The 13,731-nt window shown below is 42.6% G+C and overlaps 1 protein-coding gene across 2 annotated transcripts in view; it reads right to left on the bottom strand.

Annotated features, from left to right (window-relative positions):
* Nucleotides 1–1,874: 1,874 nt before the first annotated feature.
* The window catches only part of IL13RA2 (interleukin 13 receptor subunit alpha 2), a 31,440-nt gene continuing 19,583 nt past the window's right edge, over nucleotides 1,875–13,731 (bottom strand). For both annotated transcript variants that reach the window (XM_069986614.1, XM_069986615.1), the window contains 4 exons: nucleotides 13,525–13,670; nucleotides 9,760–9,904; nucleotides 3,963–4,071; nucleotides 1,875–2,114 (listed from right to left, as the gene is read on the bottom strand). In XM_069986614.1, the coding sequence (XP_069842715.1) occupies nucleotides 2,036–2,114; nucleotides 3,963–4,071; nucleotides 9,760–9,904; nucleotides 13,525–13,670 (479 nt within the window). In that variant the 3' untranslated portion in view covers nucleotides 1,875–2,035. The remainder of the gene's footprint in view (nucleotides 2,115–3,962; nucleotides 4,072–9,759; nucleotides 9,905–13,524; nucleotides 13,671–13,731) is intronic.

The following is a 13,731-nucleotide window of genomic DNA, read 5'->3' as shown; positions in this document are numbered from 1 at the left end:
TTTGTCTGGTTCAGTGTTACACCTACCCAGTGCAGGGACTGTCACCCAGTTAACCGCTGCCGCCTAGAGCACATTCTGGTAAGTAGGCAGGGACAGGGGGCATGTTTCAGCCTAGGGTTCACTTGTGCGTGTCTGCCTTTTTCCTGCATTCCACCTTCTTGCTATATTCAGATGGGACATGTTTACAGCGTGCTGCCTTCTGCTAAACAACAGCTTAACCAGGAAGTAGTGAGAGTACATGGTAGGGGACAGGATTATGTACTCGCAAAACAAATAAATTGTTGGTCATTTTAGAACTGCGGCACACTGCGTCTCATTAAAGGGAACCTGTCACCCTCCGTGCCGGGGTGACAGGCTCCCGACCCCCCGTTAGAGCCCCCTATACTCACCTAATCCCGCCGGGTCCCGCTTCTGGAGGTGGTCGGGTGATGAAGATCTTAGCCGCTGCAGCCCGGCGCGCGCGCTGAGAGATGAGTCCAACACCCATAGAGAATGACAGGAGAGTCCAGCGCTCCGTCATTCTCTATGAGCGTTGGACTCATCTCTCAGCGCGCGCGCCGAGCTGCAGCGGCTGAGAGCTCTGTCACCCGACCACCTCCAGAAGCGGGACCCGGCGGGATTAGGTGAGTATAGGGGTCTCTAACAGGGGGTCGGGAGCCTGTCACCCCGGCACGGGGGGGTGACAGGTTCCCTTTAACACCTTAAAAGCCGCGATCTATAGCAAGGTACTCAGTGACAGAACAAGCTTTTGTCACTAAGTGATCAGGACCCCCGCAGCCATGCTGCGGGGGTCCCGATCTCTTGTGCCATCAGGCGAGGGTAAGTCACTTACTTCCGTTTTGTCGGATCAGCAATCCATGTATCGCCGATAACACTGATCTATGCTATGCTGATCTATTAAAATATAGCATTATTGTTCCCGCACGGTGAACGGCATAAATGGGAAAAACAAAAAAAACACACCAAGATTGCTAGTTTTAATAAATTATAAAAATAAAAGTGCTATGGCTCTTAGAAAGCAGGGAGGAAGATTGCATTAATTTGACCCGGACTTTTGTGCATCAAAGGGCTCTGTCTTGAAGGGGTTAATACCCGTTTGTTTGCTCTATGAAACAAAAGAGTCAGGCTGCAAAAATCCAGCAAGCCTGACCCTTGAACTAGGAGGCCCCCATACACCTTATAACAGCTGAACCTGTTGCCAGTGGTGGGTTGAACTGACTTTAGTATAAGGTATATAGGCACCTTTACATTCATCACTATGATCCTAAACTTATAAGGGGCCTGTCAGTGCTATACAGCAAGTACAAAGAGCAATGGTTGCCTGAAAAGACACTAATGGAAGTATTATATACTGCAGGTTGGGTTATAAAAAATGTTTTATTTATAAATACAAACAACTTAAAAACGTTATAAAATATAATTAAAGGGGTTTTACTATTTAAAATATTATCCACAGAATATGGGACAAATATGAGATCGTGGAGGGTCCGTCCTCAGTGCCCCCGTGGGTCTCTCTATGGGCGACCTTGCTTCTTTCTTATGAATCCAGCTGCGAGTCTACGAGTCCATGGCTTTATTCATTCTCTATGGAGCCATCAGCAAGAGCTTACCGCCTACAATCTCATACTTGTCCCCTATCCTGTGGGTAGGGGGCAAGTATTTTTAAATAGGCAAACCCTGTTAGTTTATCAGGATGGTAGTCCACACTTTGTATATATTACACATGAATATATCAGATCATAATTTTAAAAATACATTTGTTGACGGGAATCAGCTGTCAGGGCCAGATCAGTACTGTATGCTCTTTACATATCGTTCTCTCTGTGTCATCAGTGTTTGTAGAAACCAATTCACATTTCTTTTATTTCAGTGCAGTTTAAAAATTGAAAGAGGATGGGAAAAAAAAGAGATGATGACACAATCTTGATGAGGATTTCCTGACTGTTTTTCATGTTCTCCGTCAGCTCCCTCTCCATATTTTGGCATAGTCTTGTACTTTATCGGGATCTGTAGCAGCAATACAGGTTTATTATAATCAGCATTTAGAGAGATGTCCAGGATCCATATCATATACCAGCTCTTTTGCCTTGTACTGTAATTTCTTTGACCATTGTCTGAAAAAAACAAATATATATTTATTTTAGAGACACTTTTTTACCTATTAACCCTTCTGTCACGTTAAGTTGTATGTGCACATGTAGAACAAAAGATGTCAGACATGACAAACTGTGGTTCATTTAAATAATCGCTGTTGTTTCTGATAACTTCCCTCCATTTGATAGAAAATGTCATTCCTTAAAATTCCTAAAATTTGTCGATCACTATATTTACCAAAATTGACTCCCTATTCTTTAAAACAGCTGAAAAATCTTGGCCGTTAGGTCCACTGTCTATTGTTAGGAGAAATCGGTTTCTAGTAACAGCTAGATCAGGACAAATTACAGAAAGTGGTGAACCTAAAGTGTCCTTAAAGGGGTTGGTCACTTTATAGTAAAATAGGTCAGTGTACAGTATTAGGCTGGGTTCACACACAGTATATTTGAGGCTGTATTTGGTCCTCTTGTCAGGTCCTCATAGCAACCAAAACCAGGAGTGGATTGAAAACACAGAAAGGCTCTGTTCACACAATGTTGAAACTGAGTGGATGGCCGCCATATAATGGTAAATAACTTCCATTATTTCAATATAACAGCCGTTGTTTTAAAATAACAGCAAATATTTGCCATTATATGGCGGCCATCCACTCAATTACAACATTATGTAAACAGATCCTTTCTGTGTTTTCAATCCACTCCTGGTTTTGGTTGCTATACAGCCTCAAATATACAGCCTCAAATATACGTAGTGTGAACCCAGCCCAAGTAAGTGTGCTCACTGTATATACTGACAGCAGCATCCCGTGTACCTCATAGAGCCAAAATCAGGTTCCCCTCCTCCAGGCTGGGCTGCCCTGCTCTATTTTGTTTCTGTCCATAATATGGCCGATATTGAGGAGCATGTGACCATGCCCCGCCCCCGGTGTCCTTCATAGACAGGCTCAGTGGTGGACACTGGGGGTGGGGCATGGTCACATGCTCCTCCATGTCAGCCATTTTATGGACAGGAACACCACAGAGCAGGGCAGCACAGCCTGGAGGAGGGGAACCTGATTTTAGCTCTATGAGGTACACAGGCAGCTGCTGCCAGTATATACAGTGAGTACACTTACTTATACTGTACACTGAACAATTTTATTATAAAGTGGCCAACCCCTTTAACCCTTAGAGGACCAGGCCAATTTCAATTTTTGCGTTTTCTTTTTTCGTCCTTGTGCTTAAAAGGCCATAGCATTTTTTTACCTAGAAACCCACATGAGCCATTATTTTTTGCGCCGCTAATTGTACTTTGCAATGACAGGCTGAATTTTTTTCATAAAGTTTATTATTCTGGATTTGATGCGACCAAAAATGTGCAATTTTGCACTGTGGGATTTTTTTTGCGCTTGCGCCGTTTACCGTGCGAGATCAGGAAGGAAATAAGTTAATAGTTAATGTGATTACGCACGTGGCGATACCAAACATGTTTATTTATTTAATTATTTTTATTTATAACATTTGAAAATGGGGGTGATTCAAACAGTGGAGACAGAGTGGACCAGGAAGTAAGGATTTTCAGCAGCTTCAGGGTGTCAGCATGTGCTGCAGACAAATGTACCAATTCATATAACAGAAACCTATTACAAACAAGCTTAGATTATGGTTGTGGATTGAACAGGGTTAAATCTTTCTTAACCAGCGTTCCGCTTAAAAAAAACAAAAACTTTTGAAATGTCAGAAAAACATGTCAAAAATTTTAACTGGTCAAGTTCTCGTAATGTAAGATTTTTTACAGTAGAAGTGGGATTCCGCAACCCAAGCCAGAACTACTATGTAAAATGGGATCTTATAAATCTAATAGGAATAAAGTTAATTTTATAAACTTACCTTTTCTTTCTAGCTGTATACATACATGTAGAAACACATAAGCCTTTCAGTATTATAACCACTGCTGCTGCACAGTACAGCCACATGAGCTCAGGTTCATTAGAGCGTCCTGAAAGGGAGAAGAAAACCAGAAAGATGTATTGGTAAGATCAGTGCTTTGCCAAGGAATAAATCATATTCATTGAGCTCAGAGGAACTAAACAATTTATTCTCGTATTGCCCAATGGTATTTTTAATTCCTACTATTGTAAATGTATATATGACAAAAAACAAATAGGCCCTATTAAGATGGATTGTTGTTCTTGATGACCAGACCGTGTTGATTTTGTTAAAAAATGACATTACCAATCTCATTACATTGCTATTATACGGTGGTGGTATATGATCTGAAGTGAGTGTATTGCCCCTGGCAGTGGCGTAGCCACCGTGGTCGCGGGGGTCGCCGCCGCGACCGGGCCCGCCACAAGGGGGGCCCGCGGGGCCCCCCGATCAATCACTCTTGTGACCGCAAGCATTGTTTTGCTTGCGGTCACAAGAGTCTGGCTCCGTCTTTCCCCGGCAGCGCGCGCATCCCAGATCTCCCTGCGCGCCTTGGGCCCTGACTTCCGGTTTCCGGCGCGCAGGGAGTTCTGGGATGCGCGCGCTGCCGGGGATAAGACGCGACACCCCCGGCAGCCGCGCAGCAGCCGGGGACAGACCAGGAGGAGTGAGAATCAACGTGGGAGCGCGATGTCAGGTGAGTTAAGTTTTTTTTTTTTATCAGCCTGTACGGGTGGGGGGAAAGGAGGGGGCCATCTATGAGGGTGGGGGGAAAGAGGGGCCATCTATGAGGGTGGGGGGAAAGAGGGGCCATCTATAAGGGAGGGGGGTGGAGGGGACCATCTATAAGGGAGGGGGGGGGAAGGGGACCATCTATAAGGGAGGGGGGGGGAAGGGGACCATCTATAAGGGAGGGGGGGGGGAAGGGGACCATCTATAAGGGAGGGGGGAAGGGGACCATCTATAAGGGAGGGGGGGGAAGGGGACCATCTATAAGGGAGGGGGGGGGGAAGGGGACCATCTATAAGGGAGGGGGGGGAAGGGGACCATCTATAAGGGAGGGGGGGGAAGGGGACCATCTATAAGGGAGGGGGGGGGGGAAGGGGACCATCTATAAGGGAGGGGGGGGGGAAGGGGACCATCTATAAGGGAGGGGGGGGGAGAGGGGGCCATCTATAAGGGAGGGTGGGGGGAGAGGGGACCATCCATAAGGGAGGGTGAGGAGAGAGGGGGCCATCTATAAGGGAGGGGGTATAGGGGGCCATCTATAAGGGAGGGGGTAGAGGGGGCCATCTATAAGGGAGGGGGTAGAGGGGGCCATCTATAAGGGAGGGGGCCATCTATTTGGGGGTGCAACATAGGGGGAGAGGGAATACACAGAGGGGGGCATATATTATTAGGAGGTCACATAGAGTCAGGGCTACCCACTAAATGAGGGTGTAAAGGGGACAATACAGATGTGCAGTGTGTATACAGATGAGGATGGTGTCAGAGTGTGGAGCCTAATATGTCTGTCTGGCAGATTCTGTGGATTCGTGGCTTGGAGAAGTTCTCATAACGGCCCAGGACAGATGGAGAAGATGATGAAAAGGAAAGAACTCCGATCAGAAAAGACGTCTCCTGTGAGTCACCTGATATAACTGCACTGTAATGTATATGGTGTATAGAGCCTGTGCAGAGCTGGGGCCACCTCTATATGACTGGATGAGGTGATTTAGTGTACTGGATTTGGTCAGTAACGATATGGTGGTGATGGTAGTGGTTGTGGTGTGGCGGTAATGTTTCCTCCCTATATACTGGTATTACTGGTAATATTGGTCTCAGTATACAGGATTTGGTCGGTAACAGTATGGCGGTAATAGGTAATATCTGTCTTGGTGTGTGTGTGTATATATATATATATATATATATATATATATATATATATATACATACATACAGTGGTACCTTGGTTTAAGAGTAACTTCGTTTAAGAGCGTTTTGGTTTAAGAGCTCACAGTTTTTCAAAATTGTGACTTGGTTTAAGAACATTGCTTTGATTTAAGAACTTCCTGTATTGGGTGGGAGCGCGAGTGGAGAAGGGGCATGGCCTGCATAGCGGGGTCTACAGCACTGTACTCTAAACACCTTCCAAATCATAGCAGATCCCCTTCAGGCTGGGGCTTACATCAGGGGACAGGACTGTGGGGGGGGGGGGTAATCTCTCCATAGCTGTAACCCCTCTCTCCCCGGACAGAGAGCGCTGCATGTATGTGCCCACATCTGTACTGCTCATTCCTTCCTGCTCCCTGCAGTCTCTGTCAGCCCTTGTGTTTCCCATCCTCTCCATTACTGTACAGTACAGAATAATAAATATATTTGGGGTGCGGAACCAATTGTCTGCATTTACATGATTTCTTATAGGAAAATTTGCTTTGGTTTAAGAGTGGATTTGGATTACAAGCACGGTCCTGGAACGAATTATGCTCATAATCCAAGGCACCACTGTGTGTGTGTATATATATATATATATATATATATATATATATATATATATATATATACACACACACACACAACAATAGCATCACTTGGTCGTGAAAGGAGGGGGGGGGGGCCCAAGTTGGCCTCTCGCACCAGGGCCCAGGAGACATTAGCTACGCCCCTGGCCCCTGGTAAGTTATTACCAATAGATAATATAATAATATAATATAATAATATAGCAAATATAACTACTGTTTTCATTAGTTTCATAGGGCAGGCATTCAATTGGGATGGGTCTGTGCACTCATATTATCACTCCGAGAGTGTAACTAGAGTAAGTAGGTGAAAACTATAATCTGTTCATTACTGATATCTTATGGGGCACTATAGATAGAAAATGCATGTACACAAAGTTATATACAGAAGCCATCTTGGTAGCATCTTCCAGGCTCTGCAAATTCCATGTACAAGAAGAAAAAACTCTACTTGGATAATTCTTTGACCCAGTAAATAGTATTCCCTTCCCACCAGTAGATGGCAGTAGGATATGGCATATTATGCTTCATATTATAGCAAAGGAGTGTGTTACAGTTCAAGGCTGGGTTCACACTATGTATATTTCAGTCAGTATTGTGGTCCTCATATTTCAACCAAAACCAGGAGCGGATTAAAAACACAGAAAGGCCCTGTTCACACAATGTTGAAATGGAGTGGATGGCCGCCATATAACAGTAAATAACGGCCATTATTTCAATATAACAGCCGTTGTTCTAAAATAACAGCAAATATTTGCCATTAAATGGCGGCCATCCACTCAATTTTAACATTGTGTGAACAGAGCCTTTCTGTTTTTTAATCCACTCCTGGTTTTGGTTGCAATATGAGGTCCACAATACTGACTGAAATATATGTAGTGTGAACCCAGCCCAAGACATTAAACGACACTGGAAATGCTGCTGTGCTCTGTAAACTGTCCCCAGTACCTTGTAGCAGCCGGGCACCGCAGGACTATGTGGCACTGTAGCTCCGCTCCCACCGGGTGCTAGGAGGCAGGGCTTAAAGACTAAAAAACTCTCCAGAGCTATGCCCAACAGCTATAAGGTACTGGAAGGGGTTTACAGATCACCCACTGACATAACCGAAGTAAATTACATAGTAGCATATATCCCAAAACTTAGAGTAGGTGGAGACAAGCTGCTAGGGTGTTTCCCATACACTGCACACATGATGAGATCCTGTTTGCCTGTATCACTGTCTCTCACACACACTGAAAGTATAGAGGACATTATAGAGCCATAGTGAGTAGTGTTGTATAAATCCAGCATTGGGATGAAACAGTGAAACACAAGCAGCAGCAGTAGTATGTCTGTTGTGGCAGCCCTGTGCTCCTCCTCCCCCTCCATAGACTTCCATAGGCAGCAGCACATCCGGCAGTGAGCTCATCATCCATCTTCATCATTGACTCTCTGTAGTCGGATTTTACCAGTCAGTAAATATCCAGTACAACTGAGCTATCTCCTACTTTCTATCTTTCCAGGAATATCTCTTTAAATATTTTTGCAAATTTATTAATTTTGCAAACTTGTCTCCTTCTCCTCATACGTTGCTCTTTCCCTCCTATTGTTGACCTCGTCGTCTAGATTAACGACCACCGTTCTGCTTTAAAAGCAGTGGTCTGGCTGCTGTATATATCGATCTAGTATACATATTTTTATATATTATACAGTATATATTGCAAAATTAATGTATTTGCTAAAATATTTTTAGGACAAGTCCTACAAGTATAACTTTATTACTTGATATGAGAATACCCCCTGAATGCTGACATGTTGCAGTTCTATAGACAGGAATGGAATTCTCTCTTTTCAGCCCAAATTTATTTTAAGGGGCCACTGAATATCACTCATAACATATGGCTGATGAAGATTCATTCCTACAGATGCCTGCGCTGTAAGTCATGCAGCAAAGATACGTAGTTCACATCTACAGTACCATAATGTTTATTGTGACAACAGGACATGACTTATCTAGCAAAACTGTGGATGAGCATAAATCTTTCATCTCTAGGTGCCAGACACGCAGGAAACATGGGTGGCATCACTATCATAGGGGTCTTTTATTTATTCTTTTATCATACCCCTTTAATATACCCCTATTTTGACCACTGAGGGTGAAAACACATTAAGGCGTTTTACTAGACTTTAGTGACTACTAGGGAAAAGGTAGGGGTCAGAATACTAGCAGGGATAAGATAGTTGGTATATAGGGCCTATATCCATATATCAAGTGCCATCTATTATATTTTTATGTGAATTATCCTTGTTGGAAATTTTTCCTAGTTGCTGTATATTTATACAGTGCAGCAATCAGCCCTGAAGATGACATACGGTAAGTAATTTATGCTATATCTACTTTTCCACTGCTTCAACTAAAATGTTTTGTACTGTTGCATACTAGGGTGCTTGGTATTTTATTTTATCTCTTTTTGATATGGTTCCTGAAATAGTTTTATTGCCTTAACCCCTTCAGGACCGGGCTAATTTTCGTCTTTGCGCCTTCGTTTTTTTTTCCTCCTCGTGTTTAAAAGGCCATAGCACTTGCATTATTTCACCTACAGACCCACATGAGCCCTTATTTTTGGACCACTAATTGTACTTTGCAATATCAGGCTTAATTTTTGCCTAAAGTACACTGCGAAAAATTAATTGTACTTTGCAAAAAAAAATTAAATGTGAGGTGAAATGTAATAAAAAAAAATGCATTTTTTTTTTAATTTGGGGAGGTTTTGTGTTTATGCCGTTTGCCCTAGGGTAAAACTGACTTGTTATGCATGTTCCTCAAGTTGTTTAGATTACAACAATATGTAACATGTGTAACATTTATTTTATTTGATGGCTTTTAAAAAATTTAAACCTTTTAAAAAAAATAAAACCTTAAAATCGCTCTATTTATTAATAAAAAAAAACATTTATTTATTTTTTACACACTTACTAGAAGTCCCCCGGGGACGGCCGGCCTCCACTAAATATTTATGGAGAAGAGGGAGGAGGACAGAGTGGTATGGAGTGCCAGAGTGCAGTACAGGTGCTTTCACCATGACTCCTCTTTGACTCTTGGTTACAAAAAAAGTAATGATATTGTGCAGAATCCCCTCCACTGACACCTAAGGCAAATGCAAACTGTCCACTTAATGCACACTGTCAGCACTTTAGGTTGGGTCCGGGTGCTGACAGATTCCCTTTAAATTTTAAAGTCAACCTCTTTTGCCACTTTATATAACACTTTCATAAATTACCTTTCCAACATATTTCTGGACTCCAGTCGCTCCAATATCCATCATCGGCACAATAAACGTTTGTTTTTCCTCGGACACGTACACAAGAATGAGAAGTCTCAGATCTCTTAAAACTGTATGTGTTTTCTCTCTGTTGAGCAACCGTCTAAAAGGTATAAAGAATACAATGTTATAAGCAATATAAAGAGTTACTAATATTAATATTATTATTTCAATTAGTCTTAAAGAGGATCTGTAGCCAATAGAGATGAGCGAACCTCCATCCAAACCCGATCGTTCGGCATTTGATAAGCTGGGGCTGCTGAAGTTGGATAAAGCTCTAAGGTTGTCTGGAAAACATGGATACAGCCAATGACTATATCCATGTTTTCCACATAGCCTTAGGGCTTTATCCAAGTTCAGCAGCCACCGCTAATCAATTGCCAAACGATCGGATTCGGATGGACTCGAGCATGCTCCAGGTTCGCTCATCTCTAGTAGCCAACACCCCAAAAAATGAGAAGTTAGTATCAATAAATAGGTTAGGGTGCCCTGATCACAAACCTAAATACAGTGGTGCCTTGGATTACGAGCATAATTCGTTCCAGGTCCGTGCTTGTAATGCAAATCCACTCTTAAACCAAAGCAAATTTTCCCATATGAAATCATAGGAATGCAGACAATTGGTTCCACACCCCAAAAATAATGATTTATTATTCTGAATAACATGTAAAACAGATGAAACAAACATTCAGAAACAGCTGAATATGTGATATTATAAGTTACTGTACAGTAATGGAGAAGATGGGAAACACAAGGGCTGACAGAGACTGCAGGGAGCATGAAGGAAGGAGCAGGGCAGATGTGGGCACAGTATAGCAGCACTCTCTGTCTGGGGAGAGAGGGGTTACAGCTATGGAGAGATTACCTCCACAGTCCTGTCCCCTGATGCAAGCCCCAGCCTGAAGTGGATCTGCTATGATTTGGAAGGTGAGGGAGACTTCCTGGGTCAGAGTACAGTGCTGTAGACCCCGCTGTGCAGACCATGCCCCTCCTCCACTTGCGCTCCCACCCAGTACAGGAAGCTCTTAAACCAAGGCAATGCTCTTCAACCAAGTCACAATTTTGAAAAACTGTGAGCTCTTAAACCAAAACGCTCTTAAACCAAGTTACTCTTAAACCAAGGTACCACTGTATACCCTCCTGTTCCTAATATATTGGACAGTTATTAGACAGATGGGTGTGAGTTGAATTTTAATAATGGGAGTGAATATCAGGTGGTGGGATTATATAGTCAGGGGTGTGTATTAGGTGTACAGAGTCCTCAATGTCAAACATTGACACCCTGTATAATCTTGCCCATTTCCTGATATTTACTCCCATTATTAATATTGGGGATGATTTACTAATGTTGTTCCATCAGAAAATTGCATTTTTTTTAACCAGTTTTCTCCTGTTGGTTTCTTGTTTCACCATATTACTAACATTGTGCCCCCCCAAAAAACGACCCATCGGTTATTTTATGCGTTAAAATTGAAAAGTGGGCATATTATGGGCAGGTCCTTTTAAACCCGCCTTAACCAACCTATCTATTATAAAAAACCTTTTTTTTTTTTTATAGGTTTTCTTTTCTAGAAATCAGCCACTTCTAGTGTAAAAGAATGGCCGGGTTTAAATTTTGTCATGTGATATTTACTAAGGACGTGATACACATTAATAAATCTGTCTGTTTGGGAACTAAAACCCTGAGGTTTCTTGTAGGGGGTTCCCGTAGGGTTCTTAAAAAACCTGACAATCTTAGTTCACATAATGTCTTTTTTAGGTGAATTTTTTAATAATGATGTCCGCAAATAATGTTCATGAATATTATTTGCAGCTGTCATTATAAAATAAGGGCCGTTATTTTGCCTAAAAAGGTGTTGTGTGAATATAGCCCAAACCATTCCTATTATAGTGCAGTGGTCCTTTTTCTGGACCATGGCCCAGTTCCCGCGCACAGCGCCGGTCTATTACCAGGCACCGGCCGGGGCTGAGGTACTGGAGGCGGGCCGGACATTGTTTCTATTGGAGCCGTGTTATAGGGGGCGGGGCTTTCCTCCCACTGGGGGAGGGCCGACCTGGCCCACTTCCAGTGCTTCAGCCCCGGTCAGTGCACAGTAATAGATAATAGGCTTCCCCGTGCCATCACCGTTCTATTAATATGCCAAACTTAAAGCAAATGTTTTGAGTTCAAAGCAATCGCTTTAAGTTCATGGCCATCTGACTATTAAAGGTAATCTAGCATCACATTAGACCAATTCTAATAGGGCATGGGGCGGGGAGTGTGACCTTATTTTATTTTGGAGGTCCACTGCCCCAGTAATGATAAGGCAACAAGGAGATGGGAGTTGGGGGGTTAACATTTTTTTTAAAGTCATAGAGCCTGGTAGGTCACTAATATTCACTGGTGACCCCAAGGTGTCAAGTGTGAATTTTCCAATGTGTTTTGGTTAGGCTATTAAAGGTATGTCACTCAGGTATCATACTGTTCATTGAACTATACAGAATATATATATATATATATATATATATATATATATACATACATACATACATGTTTATTTATATTTATATGTGGGCATATTAACAGCGGACTGGGAGTTCCTAACTTTAGATTACAGCCAACATTAGCCAGTGATGTTGCGGATAAAACACGGGGTGCTCTTCCAGGGAGATGTAGCATGCACAAACAAATAATCCCAAACAAAGAAGAACATGAGAAGGCATTCACTATTAAAATCTTTCTTTATTTGTTCAATTCCATAAAACTGTTTCCCGCGCGCATGCGTGCTTCCTCAAACCCTTGTGTCTGAGGAAGCGTGCATTCATGCGAGAAACGGCTATCACACTTTCAGCTATTGAGCGGCGACCCCGCCGACTGCAACACACTCTGCACGGTTTTATGGAAGTAAAAGAATAAAGAAAGATTTTAACAGTGAGTGCCTTCTACAGTGGTACCTTGGTTTAAGAGTAACTTGGTTTAAGAGCTCACAGTTTTTCAAAATTATGACTTGGTTTAAGAGCATTGCTTTGGTTTAAGAGCTCCCTCTACTGGGTGGGAGGGGGGATGTGGGAGGGGCATAGTCTGCACAGGGTGGTCTACAGCACTGTATTCTGACCCAGGAAGTCTCCCTCACCTTCCAAACCATAGCAGATCCACTTCAGGCTGGGGCTTACATCAGGGGACAGAACTGAGAGGGTAATCTCTCCATAGCTGTAACCGCTCTCTCCCAGGAGAGTGCTGCATGTATGTGCCCACATCTGCCCTCCTCCTTCCTTCATGCTCCCTGCAGTCTCTGTCCTCCCTTGTGTTTCCCATCCTCTCCATTACTGTACAGTAACTTATAATATCACATATTCTGCTGTTTCTGAATGTTTGTTTCATCTGTTTTACATGTTATTCAGAATAATAAATCATTATTATTGGGGTGTGGAACCCATTGTCTGCATTCCCATTTCTTATGGGAAAATTTGCTTTGGTTTAAGAGTGGATTTGGATTACAAGTGCGGTCCCGGAACGAATTATGCACGTAACCCAAGGCACCACTGTATATATATATATATATATATATATATATATATATATATATATATTCATCAATAAAGGTGTATGGGGGCCTGGATCCTGAGTGAACCCAGTGTCTTTTCTGCTATATAAGTGGATGCCAGTAGTATAGTTTTTAGGATCTGGTAAAGATTGTGTCCTGGGGCCAATAAGTAGTATTAAAGATTCTATATAATACAAACCTCCCATATATTCTTCTGGTTTTTAGATTGGATCTCATATTGCATACAATGTGCAGGTATTTTGCCCCCGGGTTCATTCCAGTCCAGAATAAAATCATCCGGTGTGTCCATTGTCAGTGTCAGATTTTCTGGGACACCAGGTTTCCCTATTAAATACATTATAATGTGAAATGAGTAAATGTAGAAATCTTCCCTGTTATTTTCGCT

This window comes from Dendropsophus ebraccatus, chromosome 10, assembly GCF_027789765.1.
Source record: "Dendropsophus ebraccatus isolate aDenEbr1 chromosome 10, aDenEbr1.pat, whole genome shotgun sequence".
In the NCBI taxonomy this organism is placed as follows: Eukaryota; Metazoa; Chordata; class Amphibia; order Anura; family Hylidae; genus Dendropsophus; species Dendropsophus ebraccatus.
Note: the sequence above shows the minus strand (reverse complement) of the source record. Positions and strands in the feature narration are given on the sequence as shown.